The sequence below is a fragment of the Hylobates moloch genome, unplaced genomic scaffold (assembly GCF_009828535.3).
Source record: "Hylobates moloch isolate HMO894 unplaced genomic scaffold, HMol_V3 SCAFFOLD_14, whole genome shotgun sequence".
Classification (NCBI taxonomy): Eukaryota; Metazoa; Chordata; class Mammalia; order Primates; family Hylobatidae; genus Hylobates; species Hylobates moloch.
The window spans coordinates 243,250-264,175 of NW_026652289.1; the positions used below are offsets into that span (position 1 = coordinate 243,250).

Below are 20,926 nucleotides of genomic sequence, written 5' to 3' on the forward strand. Positions count from 1 at the left end.
AATGCCCCGTCAATATGGAGTGCTATAACACAGGATGTGGTATAGGCTTTAACTGAACAATACCTAGTGCTACTTCTCCCACAGCTAGCATATGCTGGCTTGGAAACCTAAGGGCTGCAGATAGGAATGGCCCCTCTTACTGTTATGCCAAATAACCCCAGAAGGAATTTTTGCTTCTCATCTTGTAACTCTGAACTCCACTGTTCCAAGGGAGGACTGCTTCTACCAGATACGACAATGGTGGTATTTTGAACTTTGAACTAGCAGTTGAGACTGCTGCCTGAGCCAACACCCAGGGATGGGGTTACTGCACTAACTGGTGCTATCGATCCCAATTTTTGAGGGAAACTGGGTGGCTCATACACAATGAAAACAGGAACATCTTTACCTGCAATCTAGTGTCTTCACTGGCACCTTTTGGTACTGAGGACTTTTGGCTCAGTGCAACCTCCGCCTCCTGGGTTCAAGTGATTCTCCTGCCTCAGTCTCCTGAGTAGCTGGATTACAGGAGCCTGTCACCACACCTGGATAATTTTTGTATTTTTAGTAGAGACTGGGTTTTGCCATGTTGGTTAGGCTGGTCTCAAACTCCTGACCTTGTGATCTGGCCACCTCGACCTCCCAAAGCGCTGGGATTACAGGTGTGAGCCACCACGCCCGGCTGACAGCTTCTTGGCTTCTTTAAGCTAGAACAGGCTCCTCACATTCACGTCCCATTGTCTCTGATGAGACGAGGGCAGTTAACTGTAGAATAGCCTATGTTCGTCTTTTTCCTCATGGTTTCTTTTATTTCTCCTTCAATAAACTAGAAGGGCTGGACGCAGTGTCTTGAGCCTGTATTCCCAGCACTTTGGGAGGCCAAGGCAGGAGGATCACTTGAAGCTAGGGGTTCAAGACCACTGTGGGCAACAGAGTGAGACTCCGTCTCTACTTAAAAAAAAAAAACAAAAAAAAACTAGCTGAATGTGGCAGCGCATGCCTGTACTCCCAGCTACTCAGGAGGCAGAGACAGTAGGATTGCTTGAGCCAGGAGCTTGAAACCAGGCTGGGAAACAAAGTGAAACCTTGTCTCTAAAAGAAATACAAAAATTAGCGCCAGGCCTGGTGGTACGCACCTATAGTCCCAACTACTCGGGAGGCTAAGCAGGAGGATCATTTGGGCTTGGTAGGTCAAGGCTGCAGTGAGTTGTGATTGCATCACTGCACTCCAGCCTGGGTGACAGAGTGAGACCTTGTCTCTAAAAATAAAAAAATTATACCCATCTAGTACATTTTTGGGTAAAGGGTCCTTGGCTAGGTATTACTGTCTAGTCTAAGCGAGGATGAGTGAAACATAAAAAAGCACAGCCAGCCGGGCACGGTGGCTTACACCTGTAATCCCAACATTTTGGGAGGCCGAGGAGGATGGATCATTTGAGGTCAAGAATTCAAACCAGCCTGGCCAACATGGTGAAACTCTGTCTCTACTAAAAATACAAAAATTAGCTGGGCGTGGTGGTGGGCGCCTGTAATCCCAGCTACTCAGGAGGCTGAGGCAGGAAAGTTGCTTGAGGCTGGGAGGCGGAGGTTGCAGTGAGCCAAGATTGCACCATTGCACTCCAGCCTGGGTGACAGAGGGAGACTCCCATCTCAAAAACAAAAAGCATGGCCATGAGAGGTGGATACATAGTGGCAGCATCTTTAAAAAAATAAGAAACCAAGTAAGAGTAAACAACAGTCAAGTGGCTATTCAAGAATGCTCCGAGTTCCACTGAAAATTTTTGACTTATGAGTTTAACATAAACTCTCTGCTTAACTTTTTAGTCAGTGAGAAAGGCAAACTGATAAAATGGATACAATGGAAAAAAACAACACAAGGGTTACTCACAAACAAAACAGTGATTAAATTTTATTCCTTTTTGAGCTGTTTTGTTTTTATTTTTAAATGAAGTTTCCATCTGTACACGTTAAGAAAATAAAACAACAGGAAGCCATTCTCTGTGTATCCTTCTTGGAGGCAGGAAGGATGGATCTGTCGATAGGCACACAACAGCACACAGCCAGGGCTCATGGGAGTGAGTGCCCGTCACCTCACGAAGGTCACGGGCCTAAAACATACGGAGGCTCCATAGAAAATGCTCCATCTGGCTTTGCAGTCATGCATAAAGGTGAGGACACTTAATTCAAGGCATCTGGGGGCTGGTGTCACCGCACGTGAAGAGTAGTGCCCATGCTGTCCCACCAGCTTCCTTGGGAAAAGGGAAAAACAAATCTTTTCCTCAAATAGAATTGCCGCAGGTAAGAGCCATGACATTTTATTCACTGTTGAATCATCTGGTGGCAGGATTTCTTTGAAGTAGAATCTGCATATAAATAAAAATGAGGCAGCAAATTGGTTACAAGGCTTCACAGATTTTTTGAAAAGAATTCCACAATTTTGAAACACTGTCACTGAATTCATGTAAATTTTGGTAAAAATATGAATTATACAGTGGTTTAAATTATGATATTTAAGAAACACTGAACAAATTATATCCTGGTGGAAATATAATCTTTATGTTCGCTATCAATGTAAGAGAAAGGACAAAGAAGTCCAGACGGTGATTAAGTCAAACTGACCCCAGCACGTATCACTGAGTACACTGGCTTCGACTTCCGTGAGATTCTTCACTTATAACCTCTATTCTAATACTATTAGTGACACTGATTGTTCAGACTGAAACTTTGGTTACTAAGCTGAATACCAGCCATCTTTCAACGGACCCTACATTTCCAGGGTACAGTGATAATCGGCTTAACAAATACTCGGCGAGGACTAGCATTACCTGGTAGTCCCCCTCCCAGTCTTTGCTGGATCACTTCTAAATGATGAATATATTCTGTCAAGGAATGTTCTTGATCTTGAGAAGCAGTCAGGGATCTTTCTAATCTTGAATTTGGGGATGGAGTGGCTCTTCAAACAAATTACCACACCAAGAGAAGAAAAAAAAAAGTTGAGTTTGACAGATGGAGCCATGGTGACTGAGTGCAGAAGGAAGATGCCAGCCCCACCAACCAGACCCGTGGGGATGGGTGACTCCGGGGCCGTTTCCTTCAGATCCTTCCTTATAAGAAGTGTCACAGAGTGCTTTAAAAGCTTCTGTGCAATGTTCCAGAGTTGAGTATATTACTTGGTTTGCTAAATCTTCAACGATGTATCTATTACCCAACCTGGATTCTGCACCAGGTCTCACCTGCCTTTCCTGATCTTCCCAAACTGTTTCTTTGTCAGGGTGATACCCGCCCCACTCAGTCCTCACCTCGGCTGTCCTTCCTCCTAGCCTTCCACCAGGCCCAGGGAGCACTGGGGTATCCCTTTTCCCTCCACCCAGAGCTTCCAAGTATCTTCAGGGCAGGGAACATGCCTTCTTCACCTAGGCACACCCCTCACAAAAGGGGCCCTCGGCCACCATTGACTCTTTCACTGAAGAGCGCAGCACCGGGCTCTGGGGCACCAGAGCCACCAGAGAAGCCAGGTCCTCCCCCAAAACAGGGCGGGACTTCTAGGCCCTCATGGACTCACGCTGGAGAGTTTCCTGCCTTGTCCTGGGCTGGGCCAAAGCCAGAACTAAAAATGCACTTCTCTGAGGCCCTATGTAGGCTGGAGGGAGAGCCCTGGCAGGAGACAGGGCCTGAAGGCGTCACACTGACCTTCCCCCACTGTGTGGGGAGGCTGCTGCTGCCGGTCTGTGGCCTCTGGCGGGGTCTCTGGTGTGGCCGGAGGGTACATCCCGGGTTGGGGGGGACTCTCTGGTTCTGGGTGGAGACTGCGGCCGTCGTGCTCGGGGCCCTTCCCCAGAATTATTTAACAACAAAGGGATTAGGAAAAGAAATGAATGCTTTTTAGTAAAGGCCCATCTATCAAAAGTTTAAATGTATAAGCTTTTAAGAGTCTGTATGGCAATTTTAAGACATTTTTAAGGTGCTCAAGGTACAGTATCTTTTTTAAAGCTTTGGAAGAAACCTGAGCTTTGACTATCTGCACCTGCAGGGGCAGCCCGTCTCCGGGGGAGTGCGGGGCAGGGGGGTCTCAAGACCTGGGTGGGGGTCCTGCCTCTATCAGCTCTGAGGAGCTGGCTCAGGAGGGAGGGGTAGGAACCCTGGAGACCACCAGGTGTGACTCAGAGGGGCAAAGTTTCCTGATGTCTTGAAGGCTGAATCAAAGCATTTTAATTTCAAGAAGCAACTATTAAAATGTGGAGTCGACACTGACAGCTGCCGGGCGCAGTGCTCACGCCTATAGTCCCAGGTACTGGGGAGGCTGACACAGGATGGCTCGAGCCCACGAGTTCAAGGTTGCAGTGAGCTGTGACTGTGCCACTGCACTTGAGCCTGGATGATAAGAGCAAGCCCCTGTCTCTTAAAACAAGAACAAAAAACAACAACTTGGTAAGGCACTTCCAGGAATGCTGAGTCATGGTGCTGGTCGGCAGTGGCTCAGGCAGCCTAAGCCCCACACGCCCGGAGCCGCAAGCCCACCCCGCGTTCTCTGTGCTGAGTGGGAGGGGAGTTCTCTGCACACAACGCCTGCCACTCTGGGACAAGAGCCCCTGGAAATGCCCTGCTTTGAGGCCGGCTCCTTCAGCACTAGTGCAGCCAGCTGTGCTCTGCTGTAGGGGGCAATGGCACGGCAGAGAACTCCTGAGACAAAGATGTGAGTGAGCCAGAAATAAGCACGATGCTCTACAAGGAAAGAGACGTGAAGTGAGTTTCAGTTGATTTGAGGAATAAAAAAAGACCATTTTGCTAAACACTATTAAAGAATCAATATACTGAGCATCTCAGTGTTTCCCATTGCCGTACGCCCCTGTGACCTGTGTTCATAGGTAACGTGAGCTCTGACCTCCCTGTGCTGGGTGCGCCTTCTCTCTGGACGACTGCCCTGACGGAATTCATGGATTTTTTTATCGTGCTTTATTACATCCCCATCAACACTGAAAAATGACCCAAAGTGAATGAAAAACAGAGTAGGAAGAAAGGTTTGTGAGTCCAGCGGCCACCGGCTGCTGGAGTCCCACCTGGGCGAGGGGCTTTGCCTTGTGTCAGAGCTCCTTTCCGATCTACTTCTTGCCATTTCTTAACCAAAAAACGTAATCTACAAAAAAAAGAGACAAGACACACTTAAAAGTACGGCAAGACAGGAAGGGAAAGAGCAATGAAAACCCCACTGTGACCAAGCAGAACAGGGGCCTCACTGCCCACGGGACCAGGACGCCGAGGTCGGCCGGTCTGTTGACTCGGGCCTGGCACGCCGGGTGCACACAACCACAGTGCTCGCAGGGCTGCCGGTGGCGGCGACCTTCCCATGCCCGACCACCTGACAAAGCCTCACCGCAGCCCCACCGTGGACCATCTGGCCCTCTAGACACCCGCCATGGCCCAGCTCAGGACGACTCCGGTTCACAGTCAGTTGGCCACACCAGTGACTAGGAAACACACGCCGCTCCCGCCTGGTGTGCAGGACCCTCCCATCTTCATCCTGTCACAGACGCCACTGGACAGGCTCAACACGGAGACCCCAGCCCTCGCAGGAGTCCGTCAGATGGTGAGCATGCAGAGTGCAGGTGACGAGGGCATGCAGGTCGGCGTGCAGGGCCCCAGACGCCCCGCTAGGATGGCCTTCGGGACAAGCATCATCCTGCCGCTTCCCTCCTGTGAGGCACAGCAGACACTGCCGATTCCTCCATGAGACCTGTCAAGGCCCCATGGTGGCAGCTACCCTAGGCAGTGCCCTCACAGGGACACGGACACTGCTCCTTTCTGGGACACCACTGCCTTCAAAAGAGCTCCCCTCCTTGACAGGAGGTAGGATCTGGGTCTGCTTACCTCCCCTATCTAGTGCCTAAAATGCTTCCTCATGCAGGGTGTTCTCCCCATGAACACAGGATGGACAGATGGGTGGGTGGAAGGATGGACGGTGGAGGCCTATGGTCAGGGGAGCTCAGAGACGAGGAGACAAAGTGCCCCAGGACCAGAGAAGCTGAGCGTACAGCACCCCAGGAGGCCTCGCCTGCACCCCACTTCGGCCCGGCCTGCAGCCGCGATGACTGAACTGGCTCGGCACCTGGTCTCTGAAAGGAGCGGGACTCCTAGCTGCTCTCTGCTGCACCTGCTCCTCCAGACAGGCCTGCGCGTGGCCTTGGGAAACACCTCTGTGGCATCAGGGAGGAGGCACAGCCGCACAATGTTTGGGGGAAAAAGAGTTTTAGAAATTCAGCACATTCTCTGTGGCATGAAACCCATTAAAAGGACGTTCCTCCGTAACACAAAGGTGCCCTTAAATCGATGTTCCTCTGTAATACAAAGGTGCCCTTAAATCTTTAGTTTTAGAAGGTGACAGATTCATACATCTGACTTCTTGAAGACAAGTTCATCATCTGTATTTTCTCTAAGGCCTCAAATGCCATTCATCTTTAAAAAGCACATATTATGGAGTTTCAAGGAATAAAATCACCAAAAAACCACGCAGTGTGCTGCCCACTCACAGAGACAGACGCGGAACACGCTGACTGAACGTCATGGCATTTACCTTAATATTGCAATGACCACCCTGACAGCTGTGCGGAACCTGGTGAAAGGACGAGATGTGATTTTCCGTTCTGCTTTGGAAGGAAATACCCCCAAATGGGCAATCATGGAGAGTGTTTCTTGTTCAGAATCCTGGAATCCACCAATCAACAGCAAAAGATACTTCTTTTGATAAATCAGAGCTTTTCTAAAGCTCTCTGCTCTCAAATAATGCAGGTACAATTTTTCCATCTGAAAGAAAAAAAGCAGTAAAATTTTATCATAGGAAACAGACTGTCTTGCTGACAAAAGCACGTTTCCACCATTGCTCTTTCCGAAGAGCCAGATTGCTTTTTCTCATCGAATCATCAGAGGCCGTCGGCCTTCCCACAGCAACCGTGGCCAGAAACAACCTTGCTGCTGGAAGATCAATTTGTGTTTGTCAGACAAGATCTAGGACCACAAGCTCCTCTCCACAGCATCATCGAATGAGCCCCTATGAAGCTTCTTGAATTTAACCCCTTAGGTAAGGTCCAAATTGGGCATGAGATGGACGTCACGGGGTGGGGGCTGTGTGCCATCAGGAGGCTGCAGCACAGCTTGGGCCGAATCCCGGCAAGTCCAAGTCCCTGGGCCAGGCCTCCCTCAGGCTGCAGAGGCTGCCATTCGCTGACTTTGTCAAAGCCTTCCACGTTCCACGCTTAACAAGCACAGAAACTCAGTATTTGTGCACAACTAAACCAAAATTCAAGCCGAAGTTTATTCTGTGAACTTCCTTTCCTTTAGTGATGTGACTGCTACACCCGGCAGACAAGAACCTTGTGGGCACAAAAATGCTTTGCCTGCAATTTACAAACCCAGGACTTAAAAAAGCATCAAAGTCCTATACTCGTGGCACTGTTCCTACCTTGACATTGCTGGTGTGTGCTTCCTCGTTGGCAGCTGGTGGAAGCCGGCTGGGGTCTGGGTGCCTCAGGGAACTCTGTGGAGCCGTTTCGTCTGGCTTCCAAGCAGACCTTTCCGACCTCTGTAAGGAAGCACAGCCAGCGCTGTCTACGGAGCTGCTCGTCAACAAGAGCATCTTAGAGAAGCAGCCGGGGCAGGTGAGGGAGAAGGCCATGTGCGGGGAGGCCAGGCTGACCACACCACACCCGGCCCCTCCTCATCTTCAGCACCCACTCAGCAGGGCCTAGGTTACGCCGTGCTGTGATCAGCCAAAGAATTAACATGGAGGAATTACAACACGCCACTTGCTGAAGTATGACTGCAAAAAAGGTACATTTTAGTAGAAACAGAAAACCAATTCTTTGTAAAATCACCCCAAATTCAAAGCTTTAAGCCTTAAACACTCTCATATTCTCTGGTCCTAGAAATGCCAACCACTGGTAACTACAAACACAGTCAGCTCTCGACAGCTGTGGGTTCCACATCCATGGATTCAACCAACTGTGGGTGAAAAATATTCAGAAAAAAAGATGTGTCTGTACCAAAACATGTATACTTCTTTTCTTGCCCCTATACCCTAAACAATACAGGATAACAACTATTTGCATGGCATTTACACTGAATGAGGTGTTGCAAGTGATCTTAGAGATGACTTAAGAGTGTACAGGAGGACGTGCACAGGTTGCTGCTAACACTTCAGGTCAGGAGGCTGAGGCAGGAGGATCCCTGAACCTGGGAGGTCAAGGCTGAAGTGAGCTGTGACTGCTCCACTGCACTCCAGCCTGGGAGAGGGAGCAAGGCCCTGTCTCAGAAAAAAACCCAAAAAGTGAAAGAAGCCAGTTTAGGAGGTCCCAGACGGGCTGGATCCACTGACACACCTTTCTGGGAAAGAGCCAGGGCCTGCGGCAGGTGGGGGTGCCTGCTGCTCTTTTTGGGGGGGAATCGCTGTGTGCTCTGTGAATGGTGGTTACTTATGAAGGTTACAGGGATGTGTGCGTGTGTGAACTTGTATGACACTACACCAGGAAAGGGCAAATTTTACTGTATGTAAATTTAAAAATAATTTTTAAAAAGTTATAAAAAATAAAGCAAATCACAAACAAAATAGCCTAAATACAAAAGAAAAAAAAATCAGACATTCCGGAAGATAACTCTATCCAACTATACCATTAAGAAAATTATAAGTCACTTTAAGCTGGGCATGGTAGCTCATGTCTGTAATCCCAGCACTCTGGGAGGCCGAGGCAGGCGGAATCACGTCAGGAATTTGAGACCAGCCTGGCCAACATGGCAAAACCCCGTCTCTACTAAAAATATAAAAATTAGCCATGTGTGGTGGCGGGCACTTATAATCTCAGCTACTCAGGAGGCTGACACAGGAGAATTGCTTGAACCTGGGAGGTGGAGGTTGCAGTGAGCCGAGATCACGCCACTGAACTCTAGCCTGGGCAACAGAGCAAGACTCCGTCTCAAAAAAAAAAATTATAAATCACTTTAAATAAAACTCTAAATTAGATCAGATTATAATACTCTTAGTCAAAATACCCTTTTATGAACATGCACCAAACATCAAGTAGTGGTCAGGGTCAGTGAGGACGCTGTCTGTGGTGGAGCTGGAAGTCGGCTGAGACGTTCAAACATCCCACAACATTTAGCAAGGCTTCAGACAGAGGCAGCGCAGCCCGGCGTTTAGGGAGAAGCTGACGCCCGCATCCCCAGGTCCCTAAAGGGAGCCCGGCCTCTCGTGGGGTGGAGCTGCTCTGGCCCATGGCGGGTTAGGCTGAGGCAGGTGAGAGTTAAGCACAGACACCTACGCTCGGGCTGCAGCCCTTCTGCAGATGGTGCTTCAGCATCTTCTCAAGCTTAGACACGGCTCTGCTCAGCTCCAGCTTCTCCTGGGTCACCGTGCTGAGGGCTTTTGTGAGGGAAACATTGTCTTTCAGCAGGATGTCCACAAACTGGAATTGCAGCTCTGCTGCCATTTTTTTCTTGGAGAAAAGAAAATAAATTTGTAAGAATTTGTTGTTAAAGGGCATGCACATTACTTGTGTTTTTTTGTCAACAGTTATTTTTAGGGATTGTAATTAATGTGTCTGGGGTTCAGTAAGCAGCTTGTGGAGCTGGCAGAAAATTCTAGAAGTCACTGAATCACAGACTTTGCATGAAAATGGCTTGTATGAACAATGCAGGCCTGTCAAAAAGCATAGCCCGTTTGGTTGTTCTAACAGCACTGAAATTAACAGGTGGCTGGATCGTTGTTAGTTCATCCCAAGGGGGCGGATGTGAAGCCCCTCAAAACAGGTTTATTACTTCCACCATGAAAAGGACGTTCAGCCTACGGAGGGTGGACACACTGAAAGGTCACCAGGGCCCAACACAGGGGGCAGGGTGCACCCCACCCACGATGACGTTCAGCTGGCGGGGCCAGAGGGCAAGCGGTGCAGCTCTCCCGCACCTCACATGCGTGGGCTCCACAATGAAAGTCATGATTTCATAAATGCCACAGAACACGCATCAAGAATTTATACCAGCAGCCAGATTCCCACCTCCTTCAGACACAGCTTACAGTGAGCTCAGACTTTGCAAGGAGGACTTGGGTTTTTGTTTCTAGCAAAGGCCATCAACACAAATACAAAGCCAGCTGGCTGGGCCAGGTGGAGGTGAACATCGGCCGCCAGCACTGGAGCAGAACCATAGCCCCTCCTGACCAGCAGCCCCATGTGTTCGGGTCATGCACAGTGAGCAGCACGTGAGGGGGGTCCACACAGTCACACAGCATTCCATGGGCCGCAGGGCTCAGCCCCTGAAGACCACACAAGTGCCCCAGGACATGGAGGACATCCGTCCCCACTCGGCCCACAGGGTCGACCCCACCCACTCACCCAGATAGCAACCATGAATTCAGAGAAGGCAGCGAGGGAGGAAGAACTGGGCAGCGTGAAAAAGAAACCACAAAGCTGCCGAGAGGCCCCTCTGGGGGAGGAGCCGGGGCAGGGACCTGGGGGCGCTCACCCCTTACCTGGGAGGAGGTGGGCCTGCTCAAGTCAGACTTCAGCTCCTCCAACGTGTGCAGTAAAGACATCGCTGCTTTCTCACTGGATGACGTCCAATCATTAACTGTCCTGTAAAAATAAATGGGCACTTAAAGGTGCTATGCACCCCAAGTGACCATTATCCAAAACTAAACAAGAGCTCGTGGCTCAAGAGAGACGAGGCGACAGGTTCCTGAGGAGCCTGTGTGTGAATCACTTCGTCCAGCCGTGAGGCAGAGTCAGAGGCCCACGGGGGCAACAGGCCTGTGGCTGGACGCTTCTGCAGAGCTCAGAAACCTCTAGCCGGGAGGCGCGCCACTGAGCATGGGAAGCCACCGCCTGCCTGGCCCCGTGGCTTTCCTCTGGAATGAATGATTTAAAATGCTGTCCTAAGTGAAACTTTGCTTAGAAATCATGCTGCTCTATATATTAAGTCCAAGTGTAGAAAGGAGAACTGTATTTGCTGAGTTTCTGTGGATAGGGAAAAAGACAAACATTAGCATTACCCTTTCTGCCCATATGAAATATCACGATCGTCATCCTGGGTGTGAGTGGCCTTGAGTGACACTGGGCAGCGCCAGCCGGGGGGGGCACAGGAGGCTCCAAACCCGACCCTGTGGGTGGTGAGCAACTACACAGAGTGTAAACAGAACGAAGCCAACCCTCAAAGGAACATGGAAGCCTCACATCAGGCGTATTTTGAATCACAGGATTTTTCTCTCTGACGTTAGAATATGAATATGCCATCCTGCCAATCCAGAATCCCTCAGGAACGTCCCAGGAGGAGGACTAGAGCATTAAGTGCAAAGGAGCAGGGGCCTCACACCAGACGCGCCCAAGCCCTGGGGACGGGTCTGGGACAGAGGGGTGGCTGCAAGGGACCAGCGAGCGCCAGGTGGCGTGGGTGCACACCTGTCCACAGCCTGGCTGGCGAAGCTGGTGAGAAGCCGGGCAGCAGAGAGCAGCTGCTGCCTCATCGCCTCTAGCTCTCGCTGCTGTTCCCGGAGGTGGTCTGCATCCGAGCCAGCAGCCCTGCGGGCAGAACCCAGGTGGAGGCGGCTGCCAGGCACCTCGTCCTTCGACTCCAGGTCTCTCACCGTCTGCTGAAGCTGCTTGATCTTATGCAAGTCACGCTGACGCTGCAGCTCTAATTCTCGCTGTTGTTAACAGAAAAAAGACAGAGAAAACGTTCACGTCAGTGTCCAAAAACAAAACTGCCGGCCGGGCGCGGTGGCTCATGCCTGTAATCCCAGCACTTTGGGAAGCCGAGGCGGGCAGATCACGAGGTCAGGAGATTGAGACCATCCTGGCCAACACAGTCAAACCCCATCTCTACTAAAAATACAAAAAATTGCCGGGCACGGTGGCTCACGCCTGTAATCCCAGCACTTTGGGAGGCTGAGGCGGGTGGATCACGAGGTCAGGAGAGAAAGACCATTCTGGCTAACACGGTGAAACCCCGTCTCTACTAAAAATACAAAAATTAGCTGGGTGTGGTGGCGGGCGCCTGTAGTCCCAGCTACTCGGGAGGCTGAGGCAGGAGAATGGCGTGAACCTGGGAGGTGGAGCTTGCAGTGAGCTGAGATCGCACCACTGCACTCCAGCCTGGGCGACAGAGTGAGACTCCATCTCAAAACAAAACAGAACAAAACAAAACAATGGAAAACAAGAAACAAAACTGCCAGCAGGGTGTGGTGGCTCACACCTGTAATACCAGCACTTTGGGAGGCCGCAGCAAGCGGATCACCTGAGGTCAGGAGTTCGAGACCAGTCTGGCCAACATGAGGAAACCCCGTCTCTACTAAAAATATAAAAATTAGCTGGGCGTGGTGGCGCGGACCTGTAATCCCAGCTACTTGGGAAGCTGAGGCAGGAGAATCACTGAACCTAGAAGGTAGAGGTTACAGTGAGCCGAGATTGCGCCACTGCACTCCAGCCTGGCGACAGAGTGAGACTCCATCTACAAAAAAAAAAAAAAAAAAAAAAACTGCCAAGCAAAAGCCCAAAACACAGCCGCGTTACAGGGGAGGCCCCTTGCAGACCAGAAACAGGCCCTCGGGCAGGCGGCCTCTGTGGTCCTGCACTGGGACCCACAGCCGACACACTGCACACCCTCGTGCTGTGCTGCTCTGTGTCCCTCCAGCACGGAGGCAGCTGAATCACACCCCAGAATGATTCAGTGGTAAAAGCGTTTCCATAGTAGTTTTTAAAACTATCAGGCTTTCATTAGGCCCAGGGCAAGCACGCGGGGTCCAAAGGAGAGGAGCCTGAGAAGCTGAAACAGACCGGATGACGCTTCCCTGTGCCCTGGTCCCACTCATCCGCACATGTACACGCACACGCCCAGACGTTCATACCAGCATAGTCACGGACAGGCACATCTGTGCATGGGAATGTGCACACACGTATGAGCCTGAGTGCACCCCTGGGGCTGAGCCTGGGTGGCCACGTGGGCCTGGGCTCCTAAGCCAGACCTCAAGGAGCAGCAGCCTTTCCTTCTGCAGGACGGGGGCACAGGCCATGTCTGGTGCCCGGGAGAAGCGTGTCAGCAAGCGCCTGAACCCCTGCCCACGGCCCGACTCCCGCCAGGCAGGGGACAGAAGGTCTATTGCACAATAGGGCAAAGAAGGACGAAGCAGCCTCTGAAGGGCCTCGGATTCCCAGCAGCGCCGCTGGGGCCTCCTTGTGACAACACAAAGACAGATCCAGCGGGAAGAGACCCAAGACGCAGACACACAGAGGCGGCTTTGCCGTGTCAGGGAGGGAGCCCCAGCACTGAGCTGAGGCCGCCCCAGCACTGAGCTGAGGCCGCCCCAGCCCAGAGGACCCACAGCTGAGCCCGCACTGCATGGCACCAGCACCCCTGCCACTGCAGTGACCAGGGTGCAGCTCAGACTCTACCCTCCTGACAGCGCCTCACTCAATGCTCGGGCCTCTTAAACAGGAATGAGTCTCTTTTCTATTTTCTAGTAAGGAAAGTAAGATACAGAGAAACTAATGAGATTATATTATTTAGAAAATATGGAATTGTCTCCGGCATGCCACTATCTTGGGAGGCTTCCATGGCTACAGCTAGAGAAGGGTTCTATAATCCAGATCGAATTCACTATCCTCAGTAAAAACCACTCTGGAGGCCGGGCCTGGTGGCTCACGCCTGTAATCCAGCACTTTGGGAGGCCAAGGTGGGCAGATCACAACGTCAGGAGTTCAAGACCAGCCTGACCAACATGGTGAAACCCCGTCTCTACTCAAAATACAAAAATTAGCTGGGCTGGATGTGGTGACCTGCACCTGTAATCCCAGCTACTCAGGAGGCTGAGGCAGGAGAATCACTTGAACCTGGGAGGTGGAGGCTGCAGTGAGCCAAGATCGTGCCATTGCACTCCAGCCTGGAAGACAGAGCGAGACTCTGCCTCAAAAAATCACTCTGGAAGGGCCACCTCACTCAAAATACAGGTCAATGTGCACCCTGAAGCAAGTTACTAATGCAACTTAGAAAATATTTTCTAAGCACTCATGTTACTATTCTGTTTAATAAACAATCAAAATTAAATAAAAGGTTTTGGCTGGCAACTTCGGGCGTGGTTTCAGGAAGTTCTCAAAAAGCAAAGACTCGTTTGAGCATTCCATGAAAGGTAGAGCCCTGGCCCAGGAGAAAGGCAAACACACACCACGTCTCACCCTCAGCTGGGGTCCTGTGTAGACGCCCCTGCCATGCTTGGCCACACTGTCTGCACCACCAAACCACCTCCCCACTCTCCAAGGCTTCTGGAGATAAAAAAACTACGACTATTCCGAAGAGTTTTCTTTTTGTTTTTTTGTTTTTTTGAGATGGAATCTCCCTCTTGTTGCCCAGGCTGAAGTGCAGTGGTGCAATCCCGGCTCACTGCAACCTCCGCCTTGTGGGGTTCAAGCAATTCTCCTGCCTCAGCCTCCCGAATAGCTGGGATTACAGGTGCACACTACCATGCCCGGCTAATTTTTGTATTTTTAGTAGAAATGGGCTTTCGCCATGTTGGCCAGGCTGGTCTCGAACTCCTGACCTCAAGTGATCTGCCCGCCTTGGCCTCCCAAAGTGCTGGGATTACAGGCATCAGCCACCATGCCCAGCCTGCTCTCATCCCTTCTATTCAACATTGTTGAGTTCGTGCCACTGCACTCCAGCCTGAGTGATGGAATGAGACTCTATCTCAAAAAAATAAGTAAATAAATTTAACAAAAGTATAAAACTTATATTTTGAAAGCAATGAAACACTACTGAAAGAAACTAAAGAAGGCCTAAGTAAACAGCCAAGCGTGGTGGCTGACGCCTGCAATCCCAGCAGTCTGAGAGGCCGAGGCGGGCGGATCACCTGAGGTCAGGAGTTTGAGACCAGCCTGGCCAACATGGAAAACTCTGTCTCTAGTAATCCAAAAATTAGCCAGGCGTGGTGGCATGTGCCTGCAGTCCCAGCTACATGAGCGGCCGAGGCAGAAGAATCGCTTGAACCTAGGAGGCAGCGATTGCAGTGAGCTGAGATCACATCACTGCACTCCAGCCTGGGTGACAGAGCCAGACCCTATCTCAAAAAAAAAAACCTAATTAAATGGAGGGACACATTCTGTAATCGTGGATCAAAAGACCTCACACTGTCCAGATGTCAATACTACCCAGAGCGATCAGCACATTTAATGCCATCTCTAAGAAAATCCCAATGGCAGGTTCTGCAGAAATACACACCAATCCTCAAATTCCTGTGGAATAGCAAGAAGCCTCACAGAGCTGAAACTATCTTGAAGAGGAAGAACGAAGTTGGAGAAATCACACTTCCTGATTTCAATACTTTCTAGAAAGCTACAGTAACAGCAGTGTGGTGCCAGCATCAGGGCACACAGGCCAGGGCAGACCACATCAGAGGGCCATACGTAAATCTCGCGTCCCCCACATGAACCATCCTAACTCCAACTGCTTATCGTTTTTAAGTGTGGACGCTCCGCCGGCAGGCGGCTCTCACCAGCTTCTCCTTGTCTCTCTGCCACTTCCTCCATTGCTCCGCAGCCGCTGGGCTCTGCCTGGCCTCCGCGCTCCTCCTCGCAGCCTTGCGTCCTTCTTGCTCTTTCAACCGTGGGTGTGACTGCTCTAATTCTGCCTGCAACCACACTGGTTTCTCCCTCTCTCTCTCCAGAGAGCATCTCGGCTCTCGTTTTTGGGTGTGCAGGGCTTCCACCGTCGACTTCAGTGTGGCACTTACCTCCTTTTCTCTCCTGAGCGCCTCACAGTGCTTCTGAGCCTCAGTCTCAAGCTGCTGCTGACAACGCAGGGCTTGCTGCTGCACCTTTTCAAGCATCGCTTGCAAGTCCACCACCCGGGACTTCTCCTCCTTCAGCTTCCGCAGCAGAGCGTGATGGGCCTGTGTGTCCTGGTGCACGCAAGCCTCCTGTGTCCTCTGGCTCAGCTGCTCGGTCAGCAGCCGCTCATGCCGCAAGGCCTCTGACAGCTCCAGGGTGCGGCTCTTCTCAGCCGCAAGGTCCTTCTGGAGCTCAGAGAGCTGGCTCCGCTCCTGAGCCAGCAAGGCCTCGCAGCGTGAGTGCTCGATGCGCAGCTCCTTCTGCAGGTTGTCCTTGGCCGTCTGCTCGTGTTTCAGTGCCACACAGAGTTGACTGCTCTGAGCACGCTGTGTCTCCAAAGATGCCTGCAGCTCCTAGACACCAAACACATACGATGGGAGACACTGAATCAAGAGGAAAAGCGTCTGCATGGTTTTCCTGTCCACATTTGTTTATATACTTTAGCCCAGCAATTCTACCTTTTGAAATGCACCCTACTAGCCATATGTAGGGGCAAGATTTTTTTGCTAGTTCATCAAGTAACAAAAAACCCAGACAGCGGAGATGACACACTTTTTTTGTAAGTGGTGTTGAGTAGCTGCACATACGCATCCTGGGTTCAGAGATGCTCCCTGTCTGTCCCTCTCCAGAAAATGATTCAAAGATGTCCCCTACCCGCCCCCTCTCCAGAAAATCACTCCACCAGAGGCTCCTGCCCCCTCTTCAGAAAATCGCTCCACCAAAGAGGCTCAGAGATACACACCCAGCTTGCTATGAACCACCACTCCCACGCTGAAAGCCATAACCCATGGAGCTGGCGCAGACTTGCTCGGACGCCACAGGACGCCGGCTGGGCCTCTGCCATACAAAGCAGAGGGCCCCCACCATCAGCCTGCCTTGTGCTCAGAGCTCTGAGGCTGCGCTCTGTCTGGATGCCAGCGAGGAGGCTGTGTCCATCTCCACAGCAAGTGCTCAGGGACAGCGGGGGCTCCCAGAGGGGCATTGTGCCACCACGGGTCACCGCACTGTTCGCCCTGTGGTGGCTGCCACTACACCAAGGTGCAATTTTACCTGAAAACACAGCCCTATCCTGCTACGTCACACTGCTGTCAACTGGGCACACTGCCATGAAGAACAGGAAAAGGAGGATGAAAGAGGAGCATGGCTTCAGGCTTCCAGTGGACACAGCCCATGCCAGCTGCCTTGCCCTGACGCCCTGTTACCTCCAGGGCCTTGGCACTCTGGCCCTCCCTCTGCAGGTGCCGCAGCTGCTCCTCCTCCAGCTGGCTCTGCAGGCAACGCCCCTTCCCCTGCTCACTCTCCAGCTCCTGAAGTGCGGCCTTCAGCTCGTTCTCCTTACTGCTCAGCATGGATCTGCATGGAGACATCACAGAACAATCTGACCACATGGGCCAGAGTATGCTCCCGGGGGCTGGGAGCTCCAGGAGGGGAGGCAGAGCCCTGATAGGTCCCACGCATGTGCTTCACCCCCCACCACAGGATTATCAACCCGGGGACAGCAGGGCACGGTGCCCCTGGGGCTGCCCAACTGCGGCCCACCAGAGGTTCTGTGTCCCTTCATGACCAAGAAAACCATGACCACAACGGGGAGACTCCGCCAGCGCCCGGGGAAGGTGGATCAGGCGCACCTCAGCTGGAGGACCTCCTGCTGCGCCTCGCACAGGGACCGGGACAGCCGTTCGTTCTTCTGCCTGCTCTCACAGAGGTCGGACTTCAAATCTCTCACCACAATCTGCTCCGCCGCCAGGAGCCTCTGCACGCCGTTTGCTTTCTCTTGCTCCTCACTCAGCGTCTTCTGCAAGTCACCAGCAATGCACTTCTCCTGCTCTACTTTATAAGCCAGCAGTTCAACTGAGAAAGACAAAAGAACAGAAACAGGCCCCCATGAGCTCCTTGTGCTGCACAAGTGACACCAGGTTAGAGACAGACTCGTGGGGGCGTGGGGTGTATGTGCTTCGGGAAGAAAGGAGGTTCTGTGGACTAGAAGCTTTCACTGCGGGTGGAACCAGGATGCTCAATTCTGCCCTCTGGGCCCATTTCCTTCCGGGGCCCACCCTCCTGGCCGGGAGCACACAGAGCCCAGGAGTGATACAGCCCTGGGGCCGTCCTAAAAACGCCACCCCACCCCCACTCACACCCTAAACTGCCTCCAACAGAGGCAGCTCCAGGCCCAGGTGGCTTTACTGGAAAATTCTCCCGAAACTTAAGGAAGAAATAACCCCAATTCTAGACAACGGAGGGCGGAGGGGCTACTTCCCAAATACTTCCCGCACCCCCATGGGGCTGGTGCTACCCAGCACCAAGACCAAAAAGGCACAACAGAAAACAGACCAGTGCCCCTCACGAGCACTCGGACAGCACCGGCCCACCCCCCCATGCCCCTCACGAGTGACCGCATGGTGCCGGCCCCCCTGTGCCCCTCACGAGCATTTGCACAGCGCCGGCGGCCCCACCATGCCCCTCACAAGGACATGCACAGCACCGGCACCCCCCGCCCGTGCCCCTCACGAGCACGTGCACAGAGCCAGCCCCACCGTGCCCCTCACGAGCGCTCGCACAGCACCGGCCCCCAGCCCCAGAGAGCACAAAGGGCACGGGCGCTGGGACAAGGGCTGTGGGCTGAATTGCAAGGCCGTTCCCCTTGACGGAATCCAAAACTAGGAACAGAGGGCACTTCCCCAAGCTGACCAAGGGCGCCTGACCCCACATGCAAGGGTACGAAACCAGCTCCTGCCCCCAAAACTAAGAGCAGGGAACGGCATCTGCCACACAGCTGACGGCACAGCATGCGAGAGAACGTGGGCAAGAAAAATCGTTACTTACCCACAAGGTAACAAAAAATCGTTACTTACCCACAGATGACCTGAGCATCTACATAAAAACTCCCGAAGAAGCTAAATTAAATGTAGAAACCTACAAGACATTCCTGAACTCTAGCACGAGCTCCCAAGAATCTGCCAGCACTCAAAAGCCCAACCCAGGCCCCTCTTGCCCACACCAGGCCCAAGAGTGAGGCCTCCGTGCCAGCCCCACCCAGCGCTGCCTGTCTCCAGGGTCCTTTCTGCTCAGTTCTATCAGCTGACAACCATGGCAACACTCAGGGGCTTGACAAGATGATGCCCTGTCACCACCTTCTGCTCCCAAGGCCACACAGGTGAGTGTTGGGTGGGCAGGTGCAGAGGCCGGGCCCCACAGGCAGCAGACAGTGGCACCCACCCTGCCTGCGCAGCTGGTGCTCCTGCTGGCTCCCACGCGACTCCGCGCTTGTCAGCGCTGTGTGCAAGTGCTGCAGCTTCTCCTGGTTCTGCAGGTGCGTCATGCGCAGCTGGGCGCGCAGAGCCTGGATCTCGGACAGCAGGCTGCTCCGGTCCGGCAGGCGAAGATGCTCCAGGGACTTTTCCTGCAGGTCTCCCTGGGGGCACAATGGGAAAAGCAGCCTGAGCATTGGGCAGCCACCCCATGCCCCAGCCTTCCCTGCTGCCCGCCCTCAAAACCCGCTGCGCCGGGACAAGCCTGCTGAGTCTGGGATGGGTGCACGGTAGCTGCTGGGCCTCAGCTCTGGGGCCTGCAGGCGTCAGGGCTGGGCTGCGCTACCCTGCGTGAGGCCTGCAAGCCAGTTACTCTCAACACTAGGTCTCATGTGTACGCTGGCAGGGACAGGATTTCTAGTGTCCCCATGGCACCAATGCCACCCAGCCCTGCACACAGAGCACCTCTCACCCCAGGAGGGGCTACTAGGAATGGAGAACGTTTCTTTAGCCACTTATCTCAGAACAGAGTGAGGCCGTGAGGGTGCATCTCGAGCACACCTGTCCTGTTACAGCTGCAGGTGGAAAAGTGCAGCATCCTGCATGGACTGAGCGTGAACGCCTGGGTGAGTCACAGCCACATTCCAGCGGTCGAGAGAAACACACAAACCGAAATTCACATACAAAACAGTCTGTGTCACCCTCTCTGCCAGGGCTGGAACCCTGGGGCAAACTGAGGCCTGGTGGCAGAGCTGACACTCACCTGCTCACGGATGATCTTCTCCAGCCTTTCGAGCAGGGATCTGTGACCCCCCAGATCTGAGCCACTGAGTCGGGGCTGCAGCCCAACCCCCTGCATCTCCTGCTCTTTTTCAAACGCCTCTTGCACAACCTGCAGAAGGTCCCCTCTCCAATCGGGGCACGCGGTGGGCACTTCCTAAAGAGGGAAGAAACGTGGCATCCTCACAAATGCACCTGCATGCTTGTGCCCCAAAGTTCGCAGTGTGACTGCGTTTGGAGATGGGGCCTGCGGGAGGTGATTCAGGGTAAATGAGGCCTCATAAGAGGAAGAGACACCAGAGCTCACTCGCTCTCTCCATCATGTGAGGACACAGCACGGAGGCGCTGTCTGCAAACCAGGAAGGGCGCCTACACCAGAATCCAACCCTGTGGGCACCCCGATGCCACAACAGGTGAAATCAATGTCTGCTGTTCAAGCCCCCGGTCTGGGGTGTTCTGTTACGGCAGCTGAGCAGACGGACAGCCGTTCAAACAGAAATGACCTTGACAGAAGAGAAGACACACACTGCCCAGGGCCATTCAGGGCACGAGAAGCAGAGGCTGCCATCATGAGCACAAAAGAGACTGAAAAAGATGATAAAGTAAGGTCAGGAAAATGTCAGCAAAGCTCCTTCCCTCTTTTCCTGCTGCTGCACCTTCGAGGCCCGGGGCCTGGAGGGGACCTAAGGCTGCAAGGGGCTACCCACTGGTCCCCAGGGGCGGCGTGCAGCACCGATGAGCCTCCTGAATGCCAGCCAGGCTGCCGCTCGCACACAACCAGGGCCTGCTGGAGGTGCGGGCAGAGGCGCCAGCACACCCTGAGCGTTCCAGGCACAGGCATAAAGCCCTTCCCTCCCTCACGAAGCTTTGATCCCAGTCAGAGGCAGGCGCAGGGGCAGGACAGGGCGGGCACGGAGATGGGAGGGAGCGTGATGGGGCTTGGCGCCCACTCCACAAGCTCCACAGGCCCTGGTGCTGGAAGCAGACAGGCAGGGAGATGGGGAGGGCTTGGGGAAAAGTGGGGCACAGGGTGGACAGCACAGAGGTGAGGCCCTGAGGTCCAGTTGC

At 52.8% G+C, this 20,926-nt stretch overlaps 1 protein-coding gene across 5 annotated transcripts in view; it reads right to left on the reverse strand.

Moving 5' to 3' along the window:
- Positions 1–1,859: 1,859 nt before the first annotated feature.
- Positions 1,860–20,926, reverse strand: part of PCNT (pericentrin) — a 118,841-nt gene continuing 99,774 nt past the window's right edge. For 3 of the 5 annotated variants that reach the window (XM_058427624.1, XM_032174548.2, XM_058427625.1), the window contains 14 exons: positions 19,842–20,015; positions 19,047–19,242; positions 17,459–17,681; positions 17,033–17,183; positions 15,497–16,183; positions 11,415–11,659; positions 10,490–10,592; positions 9,285–9,458; positions 7,433–7,552; positions 6,548–6,777; positions 5,037–5,113; positions 3,670–3,808; positions 2,805–2,932; positions 1,860–2,342 (listed from right to left, as the gene is read on the reverse strand). In XM_058427624.1, the coding sequence (XP_058283607.1) occupies positions 2,299–2,342; positions 2,805–2,932; positions 3,670–3,808; positions 5,037–5,113; positions 6,548–6,777; positions 7,433–7,552; positions 9,285–9,458; positions 10,490–10,592; positions 11,415–11,659; positions 15,497–16,183; positions 17,033–17,183; positions 17,459–17,681; positions 19,047–19,242; positions 19,842–20,015 (2,691 nt within the window). In that variant the 3' untranslated portion in view covers positions 1,860–2,298. The remainder of the gene's footprint in view (positions 2,343–2,804; positions 2,933–3,669; positions 3,809–5,036; positions 5,114–6,547; positions 6,778–7,432; positions 7,553–9,284; positions 9,459–10,489; positions 10,593–11,414; positions 11,660–15,496; positions 16,184–17,032; positions 17,184–17,458; positions 17,682–19,046; positions 19,243–19,841; positions 20,016–20,926) is intronic. The other 2 variants (XM_032174549.2, XM_032174550.2) reach the window with 2 other exon arrangements.